This window comes from Muntiacus reevesi, chromosome 1, assembly GCF_963930625.1.
Source record: "Muntiacus reevesi chromosome 1, mMunRee1.1, whole genome shotgun sequence".
In the NCBI taxonomy this organism is placed as follows: domain Eukaryota; kingdom Metazoa; phylum Chordata; class Mammalia; order Artiodactyla; family Cervidae; genus Muntiacus; species Muntiacus reevesi.
The window spans coordinates 78,066,487-78,092,575 of NC_089249.1; the positions used below are offsets into that span (position 1 = coordinate 78,066,487).

At 36.6% G+C, this 26,089-nt stretch overlaps 1 protein-coding gene across 6 annotated transcripts in view; it reads left to right on the forward strand.

Moving 5' to 3' along the window:
* ASH1L (ASH1 like histone lysine methyltransferase) overlaps positions 1-26,089 on the forward strand; it is a 201,321-nt gene that overhangs the window by 140,910 nt on the left and 34,322 nt on the right. For all 6 annotated transcript variants that reach the window (XM_065902482.1, XM_065902468.1, XM_065902492.1 and 3 more), the window contains 6 exons: positions 4,519-4,613; positions 17,590-17,663; positions 19,278-19,323; positions 19,437-19,545; positions 22,329-22,535; positions 22,663-22,809. In XM_065902482.1, coding sequence (XP_065758554.1) covers positions 4,519-4,613; positions 17,590-17,663; positions 19,278-19,323; positions 19,437-19,545; positions 22,329-22,535; positions 22,663-22,809 — 678 coding nt within the window. The remainder of the gene's footprint in view (positions 1-4,518; positions 4,614-17,589; positions 17,664-19,277; positions 19,324-19,436; positions 19,546-22,328; positions 22,536-22,662; positions 22,810-26,089) is intronic.

The following is a 26,089-nucleotide window of genomic DNA, read 5'->3' on the forward strand; positions in this document are numbered from 1 at the left end:
CTCCCAGAGTTTACTAAGACTCATGTCCATTGAGTCGGTGACGCCATCCAACCATCTCATTCTCTGTCGTCCCCTTCTCCTTCCGCCTTCAGTCTTTTCCAGCATCAGGGGCTTTTCAAATGAATCAGTTCTTCGCATCAGGTGGCCAAAGTACTGGAGTTTCAGCTACAGAATCAGTCTTTCTAATGAATATTCAGGACTGATTTCCTTGAGGGTGGACTGGTTGGATCTCCTTGCAGTCCAAGGGGCTCTCAAGAGTCTTCTCCAAAAAAAAAAAAAAAAAAAAAAAGAGTCTTCTCCAACACCACAGTTCAAAAGCATCAATTCTTCGGTGTTCAGCTTTCCTTATAGTCCAACTCTCACATCCATACATGACTACTGGGAAAAACAGCTTTGACTAGACGGACCTTTGTTGGCAAAGTAATGTCTCTGCTTTTTAACATGCTGTCTAGGTTGGTCATAGCTTTTCTTCCAAGAAGCAAGCATCTTTTAATTTCATGGCTGCAGTCACCATCTGCAGTGATTTTGGAGCCCCCCAAAATAAACTCTGTCACTGTTTCCACTGTTTCCCCATCCATTTGCTATGAAGTGATGGGACCAGATGCCATGATCTTACTTTTCTGAATGTTAAGCTTTAAGCCAACTTCTTCACTCTCCACTTTCATTTTCATCAAGAGGATCTTTAGTTCTTCACTTTCTGCCATAAGGGTGGTGTCACCTACATATCTGAGGTTATTGATATTTCTCCCAGCAGTCTTGATTCTAGCTTGTGCTTCATCCAGCCCAGCATTTCGCATGATGTACTCTGCATATAAGTTAAATAAGCACGGTAACAGTATACAGCCTTGACATACTCCTTTCTCTATTTAGAACCAGTCTGTTGTTCCATGTCCAGTTCTAACTGCTGTTTCTTGACCTGCATACAGATTTCTCAAAAGGCAGGTCAGGTGGTCTGGTATTCCCATCTCTGGAAAAATTTTCCACAGTTTGTTGTGATCCACACAGTCGAAGGCTTTGGCGTAATCAATAAAGCAGAAGTAGATGTTTTTCTGGAACTCTCTTGCTTTTTCGATGATCCAACAGATGTTGGCAATTTGGTCTCTGTTTCCTCTGCCTTTTGTGAAACCAGCTTGAACATCTGGAAGTTCACAGTTCACATACTGTTGAAGCCTGGCTTGGAAAATTTTGAGCATTACTTTAAACTGATAGTGGCACACAAATAAATACCACAGAAAATGCCAGGAATGTTCAGAATCCCCAAGACAAATGGACAGAAACTACTAAATTCTCTCTGTTAATATCATGGAGCAGAAGCAGAGTATTTAAAACAGAGCACCTTCTGTGTTGTAACCAACAGGGAAATAAATAGTTATGTCTAAATTAGAACCAAAATCAGACTTGACTAAGAACTAGGAAAAGTTTCTCACATGATTATCTTATCCATGATGATGTCATTCGTCTTAGGTATCAGCATTGCAAAATCAGGGAATCAGTTTGATTCTTTTAGGGAGTCTGTAACTGATGGGGTGTATTCAGGGTTTTGGTTGGGATCTTCTAGTGGCTCAGGTGGTAAAGAATCTGCCTGCAGTACAGGAGACACAGGTTCTGTCCCTGGGTTGGGAAGATTTCCTGAAGGAAGGGAGTGGCTACCCACTCCAGTATTCTTGCCTGGATAGGAGCCTAGCTGGCTACAGTCCATGGGGTCACAAAGAGTCATACACAACTGATCCACTAACAGTATCACTTTTTTTTTTTCCAATGAAGGTTTCATTTATTTGAAGGAGTAAAACATTGAAGGTGACCCTGAAGTTGTGTGTGTGTGTGTGTGTGTGTGTGGTTTTGTTTGTTAACTTCAGGTTGCCAGGTATTCTGTTTCACAACTACTGCCCCTTGTATGCTTGCTTACCCTTTTGGCACCAGGGTAAAATACTAGTTTTGCTTCCATTCCTGTGTTAGCTAAATGAAAGTTTTTATGTTATCTGTTTAATTGGTTTGGTTAAATTTTAAATCTAATAAAGTGTAAACCAAATTTTCTTTCATACAGAGTGCTTAATTCTAGACACAGTTGTTTTCCTGATCTTTTTGACTTTGACAATAAAGAAATACAGGTTTTGGTTGGTTAGAAAATTCATATTTCTGGTCACAAATCACTTCTTGGGTCATTTTTTAAAATGAGAAAAGTGATCTTTAGATGTAAATAGAACAGTCTAGTATCTTTCCTTTCCTTCTTTGTAACTGTTCCCCAAACTTTTTACCACTGCCTTTAAACTTCATATGACCTAGTTTCTAACTTCACCTGGAGTGCTTCAGTCTCCTTTTATTTCTTCTAATGCTCCAATCTCATTTAAACTTTCATCTTATACCAGCTATTTCCTCTGCCTTATTTTCCTTTATTTTCCAGATCCTCTCCTGAGTGTCAGTAACATTTACATTTTAGCTTAATGTTACTTCCTCAGAAAAGCCTTCCCAAATAGCTTGTTGTTCATCACATTTTAATTATTTGCCTAGCATTTATTATTTTCTGGGTTTTTTTCCCCAGGTTTATTAGTTTTTCTTGTTTCCTTTTTGTATGCCTGCCCAGGTAAACTGTCTTATTCCCCGCTGTTTCTCAGCACTTGGAACAAGGCCTGGACTTAATGAGTGTTCAGTAATTGTTGAATAAATAAATGAAGGATTCACTAGAAAGAACCAGTCTTCTAATAAGAACTTTGGGTTCTTCAAATAACTTAATATTTGGACCTCAGTTTTCTCATCTGCAAAATGTGTATATTCACATACCTAGTTGTTACAAGATACAATAGACTAGATTTGTTTGGAGAAAGTTAGTATGTCATAACTCATGAAAGAAATATATTCACCTTGCCTTATTCACTGGAACTTTAAGCCAAAATAAAATCAGTCGACTGAATGAAGCCCTCTTCTTTATTTCATTTTCTTTTTTCTCCCTTCTTTTCTTCCTTTCCTTTTTATTATCTGCTTGAGATTTTTATCTCACAACAAACATCAGGAACACCAACCCAGTAAGATGAGTGGAAGAAGTTAAAGATGATGAAGCATGATAGAATAAAATAATAAGAATAGTAATTGAATAGGAGTTTAGCAAGTAACTGAGGTTTTCATCTTGAATCTCTTTACCAGCTAGTCAGCAGATCAGCTTTGTAGACCATCAGTTTTCAAATCTGTCAAACATTTCTTGCCTCCTTCACGGGATTGACATAAATGATAATATCTGAAAGTACTTTATAAACCATTAAGCAAATGTACAGCAGTCGTTATGATCATATCTGAAATTTAGGTTCCTTCTGCAGAACTGTTGGAGAATGCTAATGAGGCTCTTTCTTAGGTATAATTACTATAAGGCAATTCCAAAAATTTAGATTTTAAAAATATATGAAAGTTCTTAGTAACTCTCGTGACAAAAAGTATACATTAAGATTGAAGTCATTGTTAAAATAAATATTCTTTCCCCCCCCACAATTTTACTTACAAACCAGGTATGTATATAAATCATCTATTTTTGACATGTAGAACAAGTCAGACAGAATAGTTTCTTGCACATAAACCATTTGTAACCACTTATTTTCTTTGTCCCTAATTAGGAGATTCACATGAAATGACTAGTTTGGGTTCAAAATTATAGGGGAAAAAAAATACATTTGTTTTGTAGGTAGACTTTTCAAAATTATCACTCTAAATTGTGAATTTGGAATTTTTGCTGCTTTATGAAATTCAGTGGACATGAACTTAGGCAAACTCCAGGAGATGGTGAGAGACAGGGAGAACTGGCATGCTGCAGTTCATGAGGTCTCAGAGTCAGACATGACTTAGTGCCTGAACAGTGACAACAACAACATTTTATTAACTATTTTTGCATAAATTACTGTGAAGCCAAGTGCATTCTTTATTATATTAAATAAAGGTGATTTTTAATTCAAAATAGCATTGCGTTCTCTTTTTTTTCTCTCTCTCTCTCGTTTAAATTTTATTCATTTATTTATTTTTGGCTGTGCTGGGTTTTCATTGCTGTGAGGGCTTTTCTCTAGTTGCAATGAGTAGGGGCTACTCTTGTTGCAGTGCACAGGCTTCTCAGGGCAGGGTCTTTTCTTTCATGGAACGCGGAGTGTAGGACCTGCGGGCCTCAGCAGTTTTGGTGTAAGGCCCTGTAGTTTAGGTCCCTAGGCTTTAGAGTGCAAGCTCAACAATTGTAGCGTATGGGCTTAGTTGCTTCATGGCATGTGGAATCTTTCTGGATCAGGGATCAAACCATGTCTCCTGCATTGGCAGGTGGATTTTTTACCACTGAACCACCAGGGAAGCACAGTATTGCATTTTCTTAAATTGAGTATGGTTGACCTACAACCCTCTGTTAGTTGCAGCTGTGCAACATAGTGATTCAGTGTTTCTACAGATGATTAATTACCACTAAAACAAATGCTTGATAGAGTGATTTTTTTTCCTGTATTTTTCAAGAGGAAATTCTCTTGACTTTGACTATTTTCCATTCTTTTCTAATCACAGCCCAAAGAGCCGCCTGATCCAATTAAAGAAAGAGAAGCTGGAATATACTCCAGGAGAACATGAATATGGATTATTCCCAGCGCCCATTCATGTTGGTGAGTACTCAGTATACACAATATATTGCCAAAAAGAAATGGTATTTCTTGAGTTTAGGTGAAATGTAATTAATGTCTTTGTGTTCTGATTATTTCTGTATCTCTAGGAGGTCAAGTCTTTACCTTTTAATTTGTATTCACTCTGAAGAATTTTGAAAACTCTTTTGCTTTCTAGGGGTCAAAATAACATAAATCTTATTCACTGAAGTGTCAATAGCAACACTCTATCTGTAGCATTTGATTCTCTAAGTGAGTCCTCTAGGAAAACCCAACTATTTCATTACTTCAGTTTCTAACTATTTCTGTGTTCAAAGGGAGATGACTTGTGGATATGTAATAATCAAAGGGGAAAGACCCACTGCTTTTTTGATCATTTATATTCTTGAAAATTTTATCTTTCTGTTTATTTTTGAAGCAAATGTCAAGTCTTTGTTTAGCATTCCAATAATAATACCTTCCAGAATCTTATCAAATAAGTAAAGTATACCTGGAAGTCATCCTGGATTTCTTTCATTCTTTCAACTCGTCATCCATTCCATCCCCAAGTTCTGTTATTTTCATCCTTGAATATATCCTGCTTCTATTCAAATCCCATTGCTGTTATTCAGGTCCGTGCCACTATTATCTTTTGCTTGGGCCATTACAGTAGCCTTCTAACAGATCTGTCTACTTTCATTCTTACTCTCTTCCAATCCACTCTCTACTCAGTAAAAAGAAAAGTCATTTTATAATTTAAATCGTCTTTAAAACCTCTCAGTGACTCACCATTAAACTGTAAACTCCTTATCCCAACACTTGGGAATGATCTGGTTCCTGACTATCTCATTATTCTGCCTCTGCTGTTTCCCAGATTTCCTTTATTCACTGTATTATGTCATGCTGGTCTTCTTTCAGATTCTAGACCATTCCAAGCTCTTTATAACCAAAAGATTGTTTTGCTTATTATTACCTTTACCCAAAAAGATCTTTCCACAGTGAATTTCTTCTCATCCTTTGAGTACAGGCTAAATGTCAGTACCAGCTTAAAAATTATTTTCTTTAAAATTGTTTTCCTGATTGTCTTACCATATAGGATTCTTCCCTCTATATCAGTTCTGTATCACGGCACCCTGTTTATTTTTCTATCATCTTTAATTGCTGTTTTTATTTACTCATTTACTAATCTGTCTCCTCCACTAGATTATAAGCTTCAGGAGCACAGGATCATTTGTGTTTCTTTTTCTCCTTTCATTTTCCAATGTGTGGTTCCTAATAGAAGGTTAATAAATATTGGATATACAAATGAAAGAAAAGAAGGAGAAATCAGAATAAGTTAAATGTAAGAAGAGAATTTTTTTTTCAAGAACAACTTAATTGTGTAGTAAGATGTTGATCCTGTACTTTTAGTATCTTCTTCGCCGGTGACTCTCTTGACTGTGGTGCTCTTCTCTGTGTTATGATTATTTAGTTCCTTTTTTCTCCCCAGAAGGCCCAGCACCAGCAATGTATTTAAAGCAGCAAGGATACACAAGTTATGCAATAAAGATTAGTTTGCTTCAGTTATTCTGTATTGGGTGGCTAGAGAATAGTTTAACTACAACATAGCATTACAAGCATACCTTTCCACCTTTCGGGCACCTGGATCAGGAAAATTCTCTGGAATAAGAAATGGCTACCCCCTCCAGCATTCTTGCCTGGAAAATTCCATAGACAGAGGAGTCCGTGGGATTGCAAAGAGTCGGACACGGCTGAGTGACTGAGCACAGCACACACCACATTACAGGGTTTGATTCTCAGCTAGATAACTGTACTGTGCTTACTTAAGAGAGGTGAGAGGAAGTTCCGTATTCTTTGGGCTTACTACCAAAGTTCTTTTGAAGGAGCCTTTTGCTTTTAGTAGTGAAATCATGACAATGGAAGAAGATTCTCAGCAGATATATCTATTTCCTAGACTGCTAGTGATAAAAAGGCTTTGAAAATAAGAGGTAATTCCATGTAAAAGAAAACATGACCATTTTGGTCTCACTGGTTTTCCTCTGGATGGGAAGTTAGCTAACTGATAACTCATGTTTTGGAAAGAAGTTCTAACTTTTCAGGGGGTGATAGAGTCAGTTAGCTCCAAGGGAGATGAGATGAATGATAGATAGGCCAATATTTATGTCAGATATCTGGCATAAATAGTGCTTAAGAGGTCCAGAATGGAAATAATTTAAATAAGTTAATTTATTTATTAATAAATTAATAATTTATTTAATTAATTTAAAGATTTTCACTCTAAATCCCCACTTCAGTCTCTCACTAAGACTAGTCTGTACTCAGTGGTCTCAAATTAAGTAAATAATGGGAAAGCCTAACCAAGTAGTGGGCTTTTTTCCTGTGAAACAAGATTTAACATCAGGTTGTTACAGGACTGAATTTTTTTTTTTTTTTTTGTGGACAGTGTTGTTTTGTTGTTCAGATAATTTAAGATTAGGATACAGGATGAGGCCTGTCAGCTGTTTGAAACAGATCACTTCCAGTATCACGTAAACAAAGAGCATGACTTTGAGTCAGCCAGTCCTACATTCATCTCTGTCTTTGCCATATTAGTTATCTGAATAAAATAGTTAAATAAAATAAAAATGCACCCTGTCATCAATGGAGTAAGTGGAAAATAATATTTTTTAAAAATTTTTAATGAAATCAGGTTTCCTTATCTCTTCAGAGAATTGAATTTCAAAGAAATTTTACTTTTTATGATGCGTACTCATTTATCAAAATGTATATTTTACCTTCACATATTTAGTCAATTCATTTTTTACAACAGTTCTACAATACGTTCAATGAGGCAAGCATGATCTTTTCAGCACATGGTTTCTATGATAGCTGGATATACCCATACAGAAGGATAAAATAACTCAAAATGGATCATCAACCTAAAAATACAAGAGCTAAAATTATAAAACAGTAAATTTTTGTGACCTTGCATTAGGTAATAATTTTCTTAAATGTCTGACACCAAAATCATGTACAATAAAAGGGAAAAAAGACAAATTAAACTACGTTAATATTTAAAATTTTGTACTTCAAAGAACACCACCAGAAAACTAAAACAACCCACCAAAAGGGAGAAACATTTTCAAATAAGAGGCTTGTATCCAAAATCCCATATATATAAAGAACTGTTATAACTCAGTAATAAAAAGACAAACAATACAATTTTTAAGTGAATAAATTATTTGAATTGATATTTTCCCCCAGAAAAAAGATAGAAATGGTCAATAAGCATATGAAAAGATGGTCAATAAGCATATGAAAAGATGTTCAACATCATTAGTCATTAGGAAAATGGAATTGAAAACCATAACAAGGGACTTCCCTGGTGGTCCAGTGGTTAAGAATGTACCTTCTAATGCAGAGGACTCCGGTTTGATCCCTGGTCAGGGAAGTAAGATCCCACGTGCCAAGGGCCCACTAAGCCTATCCGCTACAACTGAGAGAAGCCTAATGCTTGCCCAGCAGAAGATCCCCTGTGCTGTAACTCAGGCCCAATGCAGCCAAATAAGTAATAAATAAATATTTTTTTTAAAAAAAACCATAACAAGATATCACTTCACACTCACAGAAATGGCTTTAATTAAAAGATTTATGAGAATGTGAAGAAACTGGAACCCTCATACATTGCTGTGAGAACATGAAATGGTATAACCTCTTTGGAAAACATTTTAATAATTAATCAAGTTAATGACAGATTTAATATAAGACCTAGCAATTCTGTTGCTTAGGTATGTACCAAAAAAATTGAAGATTTATGTCCAGAGACCTCCCTGGCAGTCCAGTGGTTGGGACTCTGTGCTTCCACTACAGGGGACCCAGGTTCCATCCCTGGTCTGCGAACTGGGGTCCTGCATGCCACGCACATAAGCAATATGTGATGTACACAATGTAATACTGTCGGGCAATAACAAAAAATTTAGTTCAGAGACATGTGCCATATAAAATCCCATGTCTAGGTTTGAATTGAAAATCATGTCATTCCAAGAACCAGGGAGATTGCAAACTGAATTTTAAAAGGCATCAATGTATGCCATTACCAAGATAATAGAATAATCTGACAAATATTTTACAGTAGTTATAATTTGTAAAAAACACTTCAACAGACAATTATAAACATACTTAAAACATAAAAAGATAGAGCCTTGACAAAGAAATGAAAGATAGGAAAAACAAGTAGAAATTTTAGAATAAAAATATGCAGTAACTGAAATACAATGCTCAGGGATAGATTCAGCAACAAAATGAAGATACACAGGGAACAATCAGTGAACTAGATGATGTAATATTACCCAGTCTGAACAAACGAAAAAATAGACATTAGGAGAGATAGGCTGTGGGACCATGACAAAAGAGCTCATATCTATATTTTTGGTGTTCTGGGAGGAGATAAGAAGATAGAGATGAAAAAGTGCTGGGGTAAATAAATGGCTTGAAAGCTTTCCACATTTGGCAAAAGACATATAAACCTTCTGATTCAAGAAGATGAGCAACCCCAAACAGAATATATGCAAAAGAAATCCAGAATAAGACACATCAAACTTCAGCATGCTAAAGACAAAACAGTTTTTCTTTTTTATTTTTTTTTTATTTTTCAGTGGGGTTTGTCATACATTGATATGAATCAGCCATAGAGGACAAAACAGTTTTAAAACAATGAGAGAAATGACTCTTATGCATAGGTGTAAATCAGATCAAATGACAGTGGATTTCTCATTTGAATTCATGTATATGGCACATTTTTCAAGTACAGAAAGAAAAACTGTCAAACCAAAATCCTATACCCACTGAAAATATCCCTCCAAGAATTAAGAGAAGCAAAGGCTTCTTAGGTGAAGGTTAACTAAAACAGTTTGTTGCCAGCAAACTTACCCTGTGAGTAAAGGAAGTTCTCTAAAAGGAAAGAAAGAAACAACCTTGGAACATGAGTAAGGCAGAAAGATCCAGTCAGCAAAACTGTGGGTATTTACAATAGGCTTGCTTTCCTTCTTCTTTTGAATTGAAAGACTTCCCTGACAATCCATTGTTTAAGAACCCATGCTTCCACTGCAGGGGACACAGGTTCCATCTGTGGTCAGGGAACTAAGATCCTGCCTCCCAGGTGGTGCAGCAAAAAAAAATTAAAAATAGAACTTCCATGTAATCCAGCAATTTCACTTCTGGGAATGTATCCAAAGAAAATGAAAACAGTTACTTGGAAAGATGCATGCACACACATGTTCATAGCAGCATTATTTACAACAGCCAAGATATGAAAACCACCTAAGTGTCCATCAAAGCAGGAATGGATAAAAGAGTTGTATGTATATCAGACTATAATACACGCATGTGTGCATGTAAACACAATGGAATATTATTAATTCAGCCATAAAAATGAGGAAATCTTGCAGTTTGCAACTACGTGGTGGGCCTTGAGGGCATTGTGCTAAGTGAAATAAGTCAGACAAATACTGTATGATCTCACTTATATGAGGAGTCTTAAAGTATTTGTGTGTGTGTGTAATAGAAAAGGGGATCAGATTATGTGTGGTTACCAGAGTTGAAGGGTTGTGGGAAGAGGAGGGGGGTAAGAGATCAAAAGGTACAAACTCCTAGTTACAAGATAAGTAAGAACTAGGGATATAATCGACAGCATGATAACTATAGTTAACACTGCTGTATATATGAAATTGTTAGAGTAAATCCTGAGTTCTCATTGCAAGGAAATAATGTTTTCCTTTTTTTTTTTTCTTTCTCTGTTTATTGTCTTTGTAAGAGATAATGATGCTAACTAAATGCATAGCTGTAGTTATTTCACAACATACGTAACTCAAGCCATTATGCTATACACCTTAAACTTATACAGTGATATATCTGAATTATATCTCAAATGAAACTGGAGGAATATTAATTAATGAACCAAGCCAAAAAAAGAAAAAGATTGTGCTTAGCAAGAAGAGAATTCAAGAAACTGAGGAAAGATGATAATATTGCTTCGTAGAGTTAAAAGAAAACAATTAGTGGAGTACCTCAAAACTTAAGCCATGGAATATATCTTTTCATTTCATTCAAAAATTTAAGACTTGCTCTTTGATCAGGCAGTTTTCTAGATGCTTGGGATACATCAGTAAACAAAATAGTAAAGATCCTTGTTCCTGTGGAGCTGACATTCTTCCAAAGGGGAGATAGAAATCTTTCTTTCTGTCTTTCTGAATCTCACCTGTTTTTCCTCAGGCAGATAAAACCAAAAACTTGAATCCTTGTATTTTGTTTAGTGAAATTTAAACAGTTTCTTCTTGTATCTTTTATCATTGTTTATAACCCCTTTGGTGGCACACATTTCACTCAGACACTACCACTGCAACTTTTCTTTGGATGGTATTGGGACCATTTTCATAGAATAACAAAGAAAATGTGAACAATTCTAATCTATTTATAGAGTGATATTATAACCCAATACTCAGATTTATATATAAATGAGCTGAACTTTTTCTGAAGGTCAGTCACCTTATTTTGGGGACAAAAAAGGCTAAATTTTTGTCAGATTTTAAGGTATCTTGAAAAGAGGTAGAGCCATTATTACCTCTCCTTTTTATTGAATAGCTCCCTCTCCTTTGGTTTCCTCGTTTGCCTAGCTACTTGATTAACAATAGAATGCTTTTGTGAAATATTCTTCCTCCTTTTGTTCGTATCTTTTTCATATTAGAATTGGTTTTATAAAAGAAATCATCATGGAACTTTCCCTTTTAGATTTCAAGGTCAACACAATCTCCTGTCATCTCTTCCTTGAAATGACTTTTTTGGCCCACAAAATGAGTTTTATTTCAAAGGGAGAAAGTAAAGGATTTCTTTGCTCCTTTCCTAATAGTCAGTGGCAGGATTTGAGATCTCAAGGTTCCAGTATACAATAAGAAAAATCCACAAAAGATATGATTTCGTCTAATTTTCAGGTGAAAGTGATTTTTTTTTCCATTTTAAAAATGAGGATTAGTTAAAACAGTATTTTTTCCAAATGATGAACTCCTGAATATGTTTTTCTAAGGTATCATCTCCAGCAGAATTTGACAAGGATCTTTTTAGGTGAGTCTCACATATTAAAAATGAATTACCTGGCTCTGGTTTCAGACATATTAGAGGAAAGGAAAGACTGTCTCATTATTTTTTTCCCTAATTCTTAGTATATGGATTAGAGAAAACTGAAGGTGAAAGTCACTCAGTCGTGTCTGACTCCTTGCAACCCCGTGGACTATATAGTCCATAGAATTCTCTAGGCCAGAATACTAGAGTATCCTAGTATCCCCTTTCCCTTCTCCAGGGGATCTTTCCAACCCAGGGATCAAAGAGAAATACAAATAATACCAAGAAAGGCAACATATAACATCTGTGGAGCTGTTTTTAGGAAAACTGAAAATGTTGGACAGTGGGGAAAATTGTGTTTTTAAAGTTAGTTGAAGTATGGGACTTCCCTGGCTGTTAAGACCCTATGCTTCCACTATAGAGGGCGTGGGTTTGATCCCTCGTTAGGGAACTAAGACCCCCGCGTGCTGTGTGGCCAAAAAAAAAAAAAAAAAAAAACTGATGTGAGTAATGGATGCTTCCTTTCTGGAAGGAGAAAAGTATTCTTTTTAAATGTTCAGAACTTACTCTCCACTCCTTCATACTTTTACAACCTCTTCTCTACAGAAAACACACTAAGAAAAGAGTTAACCCTTTACATCAAGGGGTTTGTCCTGTCTTCTGAGAGCCAATTTTGAGTTGCTAAAAAATTATATTTGTTTGATTGTTGTTAGAAGCAGTACATACTCATAAAAATTCCTAATGTAGAAAGATATGAATTGAAAGATAAAGTTCTCCTTCCCAGAAACATACTAGTTTAGCATATACCCTTTCAAACTCTTTCATATATATATATATATTTTTAATTTCACTTCTTTGTATATTTTTTCTTTTTTTTTTAATATTTATTTGTATTTATTTATTTGTCTGGGTCAGGTCTTAGTTGCAGCATGCAGGATCTTTATTACATCATGTGGGATCTTTCCTGGCTGCTCCCAGGCTTAACTGCCCTGTGGCAAGTAGGATCTTAGTTCCCAGACCAGGGATCAAACATTCGATTCCCTGCATTTCAGAGTGGATTCTTAACCACTGTATTACCAGGGAAGTCCCTGTGTGTTTTTTCATTTTGTACACAAAGAAATGTACTCATCGTAGATTTACTCTTTTTAACACGTGAACTATTATTAAAGTTTACTCTCATTCCTAATATTAAAAAAAAAAAAAAGTATCCAGTCTCTGCTAAGGCAGTCTCTGCTAAGGCAGCCCAAGGAAAGGAGCATATCAGCATCTGCTGACATATGGCCTGTGCTCAAAACCAGGTCTGCCCCTCACTGGCCATTTATCCTTGGCCTTTTCCTTAACTTCTGGAAGTCTCAGTCTCCTCAAGTATAAACTGGGAATTACAGTAGTACCGATCTCAAGAATATTGTGAGGAATATTCAAGGGGACTCACATAAAGCACTCAGTACTGTGCCTACTACCAATTATAAATGCTGAAGAAAAGGCATTAGGTTGAATTATACCAAAATGCTGTGACAATTATTTTTGACTTACAAAAAAGGCAGTTTCAGAGGGTTCAGCCTAGCAGTAATGATAGTCATGGTGGTAAGAACAGAGACCTTGTTTGTAATACCATTTGGTTTTTCCAGTAGCAATTCTCAGCTCTGACCTCAGCTGGGGATCCTACAGTTCAGTTTCAATTCTGACACCACTCAAGGCGAGCACAGACCCACAGGTTAAAGGCTAAGTCAGTCCCACAAGACTGCCCCCACTTCAGATGTCAGCTGCAAATGGGAGCCCTAGGTTACCCACACAACTGTCCAGCTGACTCCAAAGTCAGCAATTCCCACAACACCCCCTTGGGGTTGCTACTTTGCTGGAACAACTCATAGCTCAGGTAAACACTGTACTTAAGATAACAGCTTATTATAAAGGATACAAATCAATAGCCAGATGAAAAGGTTGCACAGAACAAGGATGCAGAGGGGAAAGGTGATACCCTCTCCAGACACACCACCCTCCCAGCATTCAAGGTGTACGGTCACCTGAAGCTTTCCAAATCTCATAGTTCCAGAATTTTCACCCTTGGCTGTTCTCCTGAAACTACCACAACATTGTTAATCAGCTAGCCTGCTCAGACGCTCAGTCGTGTCCAACTCTTTGCAACCCCATGGATTGTAGTCCACCAGGCTCCTCTGTCCATGGGATTTCCCAGGCAAGAACACTGGAGTGGGTTGCCGTTTCCTTCTCCAGAGGATCTTCCCAATCCAGGGATTGAAACCATGTCTTCTGCATTAGCAGTCAGGTTCTTCACTACTAGTGCCACCTGGGAAGTCATACAAAATAAAAAGTTAAAAAAAAAAAAAAAGAATTTTTGTTCCTTGTCAGTACAATGGTTAGGACTCGGTATTTCTACTACAGAGGGGTTCGATCCCTGCTCAGGGAACTAAGATTCCCCCAAGCCACATGGTATGACCAAAAAGAAAAAGAACTTTTATGGTAGTTTTATTATGTAGGCAAGATTGACTCCAAACTCTTTCATATATATTTATATAGCTATTTTTTCCTGATACTTTGTTACCAAATTTTTCAGCATACAGAAATTTGAAGGAACTGAACACAAAATATTCCATCACAAAAAAAAAAAACCATCACCTAGATTTTATCATTAATATTTGCCTGATTGGTCATGTATTTATCCATCTGTTGTTCCATCCTGTTTTTGGATACACTGCAAAGTAAACTGCAGGCATTGATATACTTCCAGCTAAATATTTCATCATAATATCAAAATCAAGATCTCAGTATTTGTTTATAGGGTTTTTCTTTTTATTTGAATTTACCCTTGATAGAATCCACCAATCTTAAATGTACTTTTGCTTGATTTTTAACTTTCTTCATACTTCTCTATAATCCAGACCTTTCTGAAAAACATTATCATCATTCCAGAAAGTTCCTTTGTGCCCTTTCCTAGTCAGTCCCCACCATATATAGTCATTTAATGGATATTTTTTTTAAAAAAGTCAGCCCCTGTTCTAATATTATTCTGCAACTTGGAAAATAAGTTTTCACATGAGTAAATATATACCTCGCTTCATTTAACAGCTGCACATTCATTATTTAAATATACCAAAGTTTACTTCCTTGTTGTACTTATTATAGACTTTGTAGTTACACATTCACCTTTGGTTTGTCAAGAGATGGACTCCAATCTTCTACCAACTGTAACCTTAGACAGCAGCTTGTTATATTAACCTCCATAAGTTATTTCTCCTTAGATATAACTATAATCCATATTGCTCTGTCATCAGATTTATCAGATGAATAAACTCACTGCATGTTATTACATGTTAACAAGTAATATTTTTATTGAAAATCAGTTCAGTTCAGTCACTCAGTCGTGTCCAACTCTTTGCGACCCCATGCACCACAGCATGCCAGACCTCACTGTCTATCACCAACTCCCAGAATCCACCCAACCCCATGACCATTGAGTCTGTGATGCCATCCACCCATCTCATTCTCTGTCGTCTCCTTCTCCTGCCCTCGATCTTTCCCAGCATCAGGGTCTTTTCAAATGAGTCAGTTCTTCGCATCAGGTGGCCAGTATTGGAGTTTCACCATCAACATCAGTCCTTCGAATGAACACCCGGGACTGATCTCCTTTAGGATGGACTGGTTGGATCTCCTTGCAGTCCAAGCAACTCTCAAGACTCTTCTCCAACACCACAGTTCAAAAGCATCAATTTTTCGGCACTCAGCTTTCTTTATAGTCCAACTCTCACATCCATACATGACTACTGGAAAAACCATAGCCTTGACTAGACAGACCTTTGTTGGCAAAGTAATGTCTTCTGCTTTTTAACATGCTATCTAGGTTGGGCATAACTTTGCTTCCAAGGAGTAAGTGTCTTTTAATTTCGTGGCTGTAATCACCATCTGCAGTGATTTTGGAGCCCAAAAAAATAAAGTCAGCCACTGTTTCCACTGTTTCCCCATGTATTTGCCATGAAGTGATAGGACAGGATGCCATGATCTTAGTTTTCTGAATGTTGAGCTTTAAGCCAACTTTTTCACTCTCCTCTTTCACTTTCATCAAGAGGCTCTTTAGTTCTTCACTCTCTGCCATAAAGATGGTGTCATCTGCATATCTGAGGTTATTGATATTTCTCCCGGCAATCTTGATTCCAAATAATTCCCCCGTTTTTTTGAGGGCAAGTTTATTATGTTTTCGTCTTAGTCTGAATGTGGTAATAACTTTCCTCAAAATTTTTTAATGAGAAAAGTGACTTTATTTTACATTTTTGTAAATCTCCTTGATGTCTGGCTAATATAGAACAGTTGAATTTTCTAATCTGTTTTTGCATTCTATTTGTTGTGCTGTTATTATAGTTTAAATATATGAAGAAATCTGACCTCACATGGGTAAAAAGTTGTGAAAGAGAGGAAGATTTAATATTTCACATAATTGTAGATATTCTTTGATATTATAGCAACAATTCCTTAACATTCTAAGGAACACTGTTCCTTAACATTCTACTGCTGGAGTATGAAATCAATGGATTTTTTGTATTGTTGCCTTAAAATCCATTGGTCTCTCTTCTAAGTTAAATGGATTTTTACCCATGTATGATTTTTATCACTTCATGCATTAGATGTTGGAAAATATTAGTTCACTGAATTATATTGCTCTTCCATTTCCTGTATGTATCCATAACAATTCATATTTGTGAATTGCCACTTGTTTCATGAGAAAAACTTAAGTATTGGAAAACAGAATCTCATGATAATTAGTAGACACAAGTTTTGCAAAATTCCAGTGTTCACTTCAAACTAAAATTTTATCATTGGAAACATATTTTCAGTTGGAGTTCTTGAAGTAACAAGTTCACTGGATTTATTTTCAGTTCCTGGGTTAGAATAACCATTGTCAGTTCTTTTAAGTAAAAATGTCATTCTATGAAAAAAGCCAACTAGTTCAGCATTGTGTCATGCAGAATAAAGATTTTGGTTTGTGGGTCAAGATTTAATATTTTTCCTACTTTATCAAAAGCATTCTTAGATAATGCAGTAATAGTTCATTTCTGCTGGTTTCATTCCAAAAGAGATTTGTGCCCCATGCCTTGATTCATGCTAAAACTACAGTTTTACCCACTATTCCTTTTACCCCATTAGTACAAATGTCAGCGTAATGAAAACGCATATAATATTTTAGTTGTGTTACCAAAATAGTTTTGACCACTCGGATCCCTTGGGGTAAGCAGAGCACACTTTGAGAACTGCTGGTCTGGAGATCATGATAAAACACATCCAGGTAACAAGGAAAAGTCTAAATCCTGCAAGAAGTGAGTCCAGCATCATAGTGCTTCATGAACAAAAAGATCATATAGAGTAAAGAAGTTGGGGGCAGGGTGCCTCTTTATGGTAGAAAAGGGCTTTGAAACTGGCTATAAAAAGTAGTAGTATTTCAATAGGTAGGAAGAAAAATGTTAACAGATCATAAATTTACATGTAAATACTCTTGAGTTATTTAAATTCAGAGTTTCCTATTTTGGAAAAATTTTATACTTCTTTTGTAGTTAGCCTTAAATTGCGTACAATAATGTAGGAAAGATAAAAGATGCTCTGGTTAGTGATTTTAATGATTGACCAATTCTTAATATTTAGTTTGCTTCATAATGATGACTTACTTTGCAGTAAATTTGCTATGCTAGTTGTTTTCTGTAAGCTAAAATTAAAACATATCGTTAGCATATACCACATGGAGCACAGTGGAAAAGAGTAGCAAAAATTAAAAATTGGTGATGGAAAATTCATAAAATTTCACATGAAATGTTTATTTTTTTTACTCGGTGCATGTTAAAGCTTGTGGCTCTTTGACCCTTTGTATAAAATAAATATTGAAATGGATAGTATTGTTTTGTTTCAGGAAAATATCTAAGGCAAAAGAGAATTGATTTTCAGCTTCCCTATGACATTCTTTGGCAGTGGAAACATAATCAGGTATGAGCCTATCTTACCATATTTCATTCTTAAGTGCTAAATGGGGGAGAGGGAGATGCAAGTCTTTTTCTCTGCCTCCTTGTTATGCTCTCATCTTAGGAAATACAGAGAAGTGTCCCTGTGAAGGTCAGAGACTAAGAAAAATGAATTTGCATCCATATTTAATATGACCTATTTGCCTTTACTCATAACTTCAAAATAGCAGTAAGTTCCTGCTTCCTTAGGAAACCTTCAGTTATTATTCTGGACTTTTATTTTGGTAGCAAAGATTCTGTTCTGTAAGAATCCTGTTTGATGCAGGTCTCAAGAGAATTTAGATGTACTGCCAGCAGCATTAAGAAATTTCAGGCTTTATTTTTGTTGGCTCCTTCCCATCAGTTTGGAATTTATTTTTCACATACAAAAGAGAGTCTTCTACCAAAGGAAAGAGGGAAAATATTTAATACTTTTGTACTTTTAAATATATTGGGAACTAAAACTGGGAAGGTGCTGTTTTTCTTTCTTACTTACCTAATTGAAAGTTTCCCCCAGCAATTTTTATATTTAGCAAAGGCCCCCGGAATCCATATCGGGAGCTACCATTGGGAAATAGAAGTAGTCATGCAAATGAGGTAAATAAGCTCCTGAGTTTTCCCATCCAAGTACTAACCAGGCCCGACCCTGCTTAGCTTCCGAGATCAGACGAGATCGGGTGCGTTCAGGGTGGTATGGCCGTAGACAGCTCCTGAGTTTTGCCAAAATTCCACCAAAGTTTAATTTTGGAAAGCCAAAAGCAGTGAACATTCCCATCTGCATTCTCTTCTCTGTTGGTCTGTCCTGAATTTTAAGAGGGTCAGTATATTAGATATTTATCTCAGAGAGTTCATAACAATAAAAGAGATAGTGTTTTGACTCACTGTACCCACTGAAAAATGATGGTGGGATTATTCTTATAGATTAGTACACTCTAGTTTAAACATCTTAAACCAAGCTCCTGTTTGTTTTTTGGTAGAGTCTTCTATAGTAAAACACTGGCAGACTGACTAATACATTTTTTTCCTAATGCATTCTTTATTGCAGTATGAGAACACCATTATCCTGCCTGCCATCTCCCCTTTGTTCACTGAATTAATTGCCTTAATTAAAATGTAAAATGTGTTTTCCTACAACACTCACCCTGAAAAAGCTGGATACTTATCTTTTTCATATCATATACCTACCCTACCCTTCTGAACAAGCCCTGTGCAAGTTTTCCTTTCTTTTCATAGAGGGAAATAAAATCTTAATTTATCCAAATGAATAGCTTTAATCTGCAGTGTGATAGTCATTTAAATCTGTCCAAAAAAAAAAAAAAATCTGTCCAATAACTTGCTGAAGAAACATCTAGCAAAAAATGCATTTTCTTGAATCTACTTATGGTTGCTTCTGTTGAATATAGTTCTTTTACCCTGATCTGGTAGTCACCTTTTATTCCAGGGTAAAAAGTGATCACACCGCAAATGTATCCAACCCAGAAAGTAAGTGTTTCCATATGGGCAGAGTACATGGATCATCTCTTTATTTTTAGTGATTTATACTGTTTTCTGGCATTTGAAGTTGAATGCTATATCGGGATTTTTCTGTTTTTTCTTCTAGCTGTACAAGAAACCAGATGTCCCACTATATAAAAAAATTCGTTCAAGTGAGTAAAGTGGGAGCTGTTTTTTCTGCCTCCATACGGTCAATGTTCTCAGCCTGGCACTTAAAAAATTACTCTATATGTTCACAAACTATTCTTTGCTGTCTTCTCTCAAGATGTCTACGTTGATGTCAAACCCCTTTCTGGTTATGAGGCTACTACTTGTAACTGTAAGAAGCCAGATGATGACACCAAAAAGGGCTGTGTGGATGACTGCCTCAATAGGTACTGTACTAAACTAATTCTGTAAGCACAGGCTTTAAGATCTGCAAGACACTTCATTTAGGGGAATTCCATGGTGGTTCCCTGTTTAAAACTATGTGTTTTCACTGTCAGGGGCCTGGGTTCAATCCTTAGTTGGGGAACTAAGATTCCACAAGCCACGTGGTCTAGCCAGGAAAAAAAAAGACTTCATTTAAAGGAAAAGGTTAAGTAGACTCTTTGATTTCCTCTCAAGAAATAAAAAATGATATATGAAACCTAACTGATGGACTGTCTCGGTCTGCTTGGGCTGCTATAACAAACTATCATAGACTTAAACAATAGAAATATATTTCTCACAGATCTGGAGGCTGGGAAGTCCATGGTAAAATTGTCAGCAGATTGAATGTCTAGTGAGGACCCATTTCATAGCTTATAGACAGATGCTTTTACCCTGTATATTCACATGGCCTCTCCTCAGTGCATGCTCATGGTATAAAGATACTTCTCTCTCTCCCTCTTCCTAGAAGGCCACTAATCCCGTTATGAGGGTTTCTCTGGTGGCCCAGTGGTAAAGAATCCACCTGTCAATTCAGGAGCTACAGGAGAGGCGAGTTTGATCCCTTGGTCAGGTAGATGCCCTGATAAAGGAAATAGCAACCCACTCCAGTATTCTTGCCTGGGAAATCCCATGGATAGAGGAGCCTGATGGGCTATGGGGTTGCAGAAGAGTCAGACAGGACTGAGAGATTAAACAACAACAATCCCATTACGAGGTTCCCACCTTCATCACCTATTAAAACCTATTCACCTCCCAAAGCCCCTGCATCCAAATAGCATCACACTGAAGGCTGGGACTTCAACTGAATTTTGAGGGGACATATTCAGCCCAAAATGGGCTCAATATTGTAACAAGAAACAACGTCATCTAGATTCTTATGTACTCAGGTTTAAATCCTCTTACCTGAGACCTAAGGAAAGTTCTTTAACCTTTCTAATAAAAATAATACTAGTAGAAGGTCATGATACATTTGGGTGGAAACTAAGTTGATAGACATTAGGGTATAGCAGATATATTAATACACAGGATGATTGAGTCAGTGATGCTAATGAGAGATAGTAAGGCTGTTGTCAGAGACAGGAAGTGTAAGTTCTCAATGAGATTGAGATTTCAAAATGAAAATGTCTAATTGAGACAAAGGATTCTATCTCTATTAACCTAAGCAGATATGTAGCAAAGGAGAATTAACGAACTTCCCATCAGTGTTCCTTGTTCTAGATAGCTTTCCTAGACAAAAATAGCTGCTTCTCCAATCTTGATCTCTAGTCAGCTGTCCTGTGGGCTGAGGAAGATCAGTGTTTTTGCTTTAATGTACCAGCTGGGAAATTCTACCTTACCTACATCACTGTAAATTTTCATCTTGTCATTGTACATACATAAATTGTACATAGTAGTAGTAGTAGCTTGGTGATTTAGGTAGTCGATGTTTTATGCAGATTTTTTTCACTCTCAGGTATTTTTATGTATGTGCTTTTATGTATCATTGTAATCCATAAGCTCATCCTTTTTAGATTGATGTCACAGCTTGCCATTCTTCTGTTGTTCATTATTCAAGTTACTTTTAATATTTTGCTATTAAAAATGATATTACTATGAAACTTTGTAACTTCCTTTTTTTAACCCTTAGAGTATATTCTCAAAAGGAGAAAAATACCTGTATAAATTATAAGAACATACATATATATACATATATATATATATGTAATTCTTACTATATACTTTCTAATAGCTCTCATAAAATACTGAGTTACTTTTTGGTATTACCACCAATATATATTTATTTCCCCTTAGCTCCACCTCCTTTAGTTACTGACATTTAACTTTATTTCTAGTGCTTTAGTATTTCATTGGTTTACTATTTGAGAGTATCATATGTCCTTAAAGTTGTTTAAATGTGCATCTCTTTAGATGCTAACATTTCTGTGCTTTTTTATATGATATTTTGTTTATTGTCTATGAAATTAATATAGCTGCCTCATTGCTTATTTTCTTTCTTTCTTTCAATAGTTCAGGAAGTTGTTGTTCTTTAATTGCTTAGTCGTGTCTGACTCTTTTGTGATCCCATGGACTGTGGGCCACCAGGTTCCTCTGTCCATGGGATTTCCCAGGTAAGAATACTGTCGTGGGTTTCCCTTTCCTTCTCCAGGGGTTGGGTCCTTCCCAATCCAGGGATGGAACCAGAGTCTCCTGCATTGACAGGAGGATTCTTTACCAGTGAGCCACCGTGGAAGCCCTCATATATTAGTATAGAAATAAATATGTTAGTGTTTGCCCAGGATGCTGAGTGGACAATTAATTTATTAATTTGCAAGAAGCATCAGTGTTTGCAACTTGACTTGGATATTTTCAGTATTATTAACTTTTGAATTTAGACATTATTACCTTGTTAATAACTTTGTTACCAATCTAACCTTATTAAAATAAAAATTAATTTTATGCATTTTTTTGGCTGTGCTAGGTCTTAGTTGCAACATATGGGATCTTTTAGTTGCAGCACATAGGCTTTTATGCAGGATGTGGAATCTTTTTAGTTGCACCATGAAAAAACTCATTTCCAGCATGTGGGATCTAGTTCCCTGACCAGGGATCAATCCCAGGCCCCCCTGCATTGGGAGTGTAGAGTGTTAATCTCTAGACCAGTAAAGAAGTCCCTTTGAATTCATTTTTTAAATTCCTATTTAAAAAAATGGGTTCATATAGATGGTATGTAGTGTTAATTGACATGTAATGATTCCTTTCTTTCTAGAATGATCTTTGCTGAGTGTTCCCCCAACACTTGCCCCTGTGGCGAGCAGTGCTGTAACCAGAGGATACAGCGGCATGAGTGGGTGCAATGTCTAGAACGATTTCGAGCTGAAGAAAAAGGTTGGGGAATCAGAACCAAAGAACCCCTAAAAGCTGGACAGTTCATCATTGAATACCTAGGAGAGGTTGTCAGCGAGCAGGAGTTCAGGTACAGTGGTAAATCATACTCCAGTAAAATGGCAGAGGTACCAGATTAGAATGGAAAATGAAATATTTGAAATTTACTTTCAACTTTTAATCATTAACTGGGTTTTAATCATTTCTCTCCTCTTTAGGAACAGGATGATTGAGCAGTATCATAATCACAGTGACCACTATTGTCTGAACTTGGATAGTGGGATGGTGATTGACAGTTACCGTATGGGAAATGAGGCCCGATTCATCAATCACAGCTGTGACCCAAATTGTGAAATGCAGAAATGGTAAGAAAACAAGGGAAGGTGAAACCCAGCAGAGGAGAAAGCATTGAGGACATCCTGAGATTGATCTTAATAGTCAGCTTATACAAAGCAGCTCAGGCAATAATACCTACTGTTTATTGACTGCTAACTGTGTACCAAGCACTGCTACATGGTTCTCATATCCATGCATTTAGCATGTTTATCACATCCTCACTGGATTTGTCACAATGATAAGTAAAAATACGTGAGATAGATTAGAATCTAATTGAGAATGAAAAAACACATCTAAAATATAATCTCACCTTTGAAATGGCCCACACCCTGTCTCTAGATTGTGTTGCTGTTGTTGATTAGTTGCTAAGTTGTGTCCAACTCCTTTGCAGCCCAATGGACTGTAGCCTGCCAAGCTCCTCTGTCCATGGTATTTAAAAAATAAAATTAAAAGAAAAAGAATAATTCAGAAAAGATAACACGATAGGGGAGGGTTCTAAGAAAATGAGAGAGTAGGAAGCAACAAGAATCTATCTCCCTTTAGACAGTTGCACTAGCAGAATCTGTCTGATAGAACTCTTTGGAACTCTGGAGTCTGTTGAAGGCTTGTAACATCCAGATGTTTTAGATGGTCAGTTGTGGTTCATTTCAGTCAGTTTGAGCTCTTAACACAGTAGCAACTACTCATCCCTACCCCCAGCCACATGGCAGGCAGCTGTGCAAGTACTCCTGGAATAACTTACATACACCTTGCAGATGTTAGGGCAGATAAAAGGGGCCCCTTTCTCCAGATACTGAATATCTGTACTCTTATTGCTGATGCTGATCACAGAGGTGCACACAGAGAAGCAGGCAGCCACTGTTGTACCTCCCATTGTTGCACACCCCTCTCCCTCCAAGCTGTAGTGACTTTCAGGAGATTTTAAGGTGCCCTCTTTTGCCCACCTTCATTTTTCACTTTCTGTCTTTTAGGACAGAAATTAAAGACTAAGACATGCCAAAACAACTACATATATTGCGGAATATAGTCAGGGATTACACATATCCAAGGGAAGGATCAGAAAAGACATAAGACACTAGGTTTACACTTGAGGCTGATCCTTGAAACAGAAAAATAATAATAACAAAAAACAGCAAATAAGAAAGGGGAGAATCTAATTCCCAAGTTAACCACATTACTCGATTTTCAGATGTCCAGTGTTCAGAAAAATCACAAGGAATATAAAGACACTAGAAAATATGGCCCATTCAGAGAAAAAAAAATAATTAAAATAATAATTCAGTAGAATCAGTCCCTAAAATGGGCTAATGGCAGACACATAAGACAAAGACTTCTAAACAATTGCCCTGATGACGCTCAAAGAACTAAAGGAAATTGTCGTGAAAAAGTTTTGTGAGAAAGTCATGAAACTGATATGAAAAAAATGGAAATATCAATAAAGAGATAGAAAACCTAAAAAGAAACCAGAAAGGAATTCTGGAACTGAAGAAGTACAATAATTGAAATGAAAAATTTACTAGATGGATTCAGAGGCAGGTTTGGACAGGCAAGAGAAAGAATCAGTGAACTCAAAGATGAGGTGAAGTGAAAATCACTCAGTCATGTCTGGATCTTTGCAACCCCATGGACTATGCAGTCCATGAAATTCTCCATGCCAGAATACTGGAGAGGGTAGCCAGATCCTTCTCCAGGGATCTTCCCAACCCAGGGATCAAACCCAGGTCTCGCACACCACAGGCAAATTCTTTACCCACTGAGCCACCAGGGAAGCCCAAGAATACTGGAATAGGTAGCCTATCCCTTCTCCAGCGGATCTTCCCGACCCAGGAATTGAACTGGGGTCTCCTGCATTGCAGGCAGATTCTTTACCAGCTGAGCTACCAGAGCAGCCCATAGGACACTATAAATTATCAAGCCTGAGAAAAAGATAAAGATTGAAGAAGGGAGAGTTCTAAGCGGCCTTTGGGATACCGTCGAGCAGAATATGTATTGTGGATGTCCCAGAGGGAGAAAACAGAAAGAAGCAAGAGAAAATATTTGAAGAAATAATGGTTGAAAAGTTAACCGAATTTCATGAAAGATGTGAATATAAATACCCAGGGTACTTAACAAACTCCAAGTAAGATGAACTCAAAATGAGACACATACCAAGACATGTTAAAATCAAACTTTCAAAATATAAAGAGCAAGTCTTGGAATCAGCCCAAGACAAGCAAATCATTACATACAGTGACATTTTGAAGGCCAGAAGACAGTGGGCCAGTATATGTAGTGTGCTAAAAGAACATGTCAACCAGGATTCCTGTATGTAGCAAAGCTATCCTTCAGAAGTGAGGAGGAAATAAAAACATTCCCAAATAAAAGACGAGGGACTTTTTGTGCTAGAACTACCCTGCAGAAATGCTCAACAGTCTCCTCCAAGGTGAACTTACAGGACACCAGATAGTACTTCCGTGCCAAATGGAGAAATAAAGATCTTAATAAAGGTAAATGCATGAGCAGTTATAAAAGCTAGAATTAGGAGAAGGAAGTGGCAACCCACTCCAGTATCCTTGCCTGGAAAATCTAATGGGCAGAGGAGCCTGGTGGGCTGCAGTCCATGAGGTCGCAAAGAGTCAGGCATGACTGGGCGACTAACACTAGAGATCTCAATCATAGCATCTCATTTTCAGAGGAGCCTGTCCTGAACTTCTTGCTTATCATGATATCCCTTCTGATGCCTTAATAAACATTTTGGAAGGAAGAGATGACACTCCAAAAAATAATAATAATAATAAAAGCTAGAATTAATTTGACAGTGTTTTGTAGCTGTAGTTTTTTTTCTACACAGTTTAGGAAGCTAATGCCCTTAGTGGAATTGTTATTTTTTTGTGCACATAATATAAAAAGATGTAATTTTGTGACATCTGGAAGGAGTAAAAATGGCTGTAAAGGAGTAGTGGTTTTTTATGTTATTGAAGTTAAGCTACTATAAATAAAATTATAGTTTTATAACTTAAGGATGTTCAATGTAATCCTCATGATAACCACAAATGCAATAGCTACAGACATGTACAAAAAGAAATTCAGGAAGAATGTAAACATTTCACTCCAAAAAATTAACTAAACACAATAGAAAGCGGGAATTCAGGCAACGAGGGACAGAAACCTCTAGGGCATATAGAAAATAAATTGTGCAGTGACAAGTAATTCCTTATCAGTAATTAATTTAAAGGTAAATGGATTAAACTCTCAAAAAAGAGAATGGGATTTAGCATCATTTATGATTTAAAAAAACTCTCTACAAAGTGGGTAAAAGAATGTATCTCA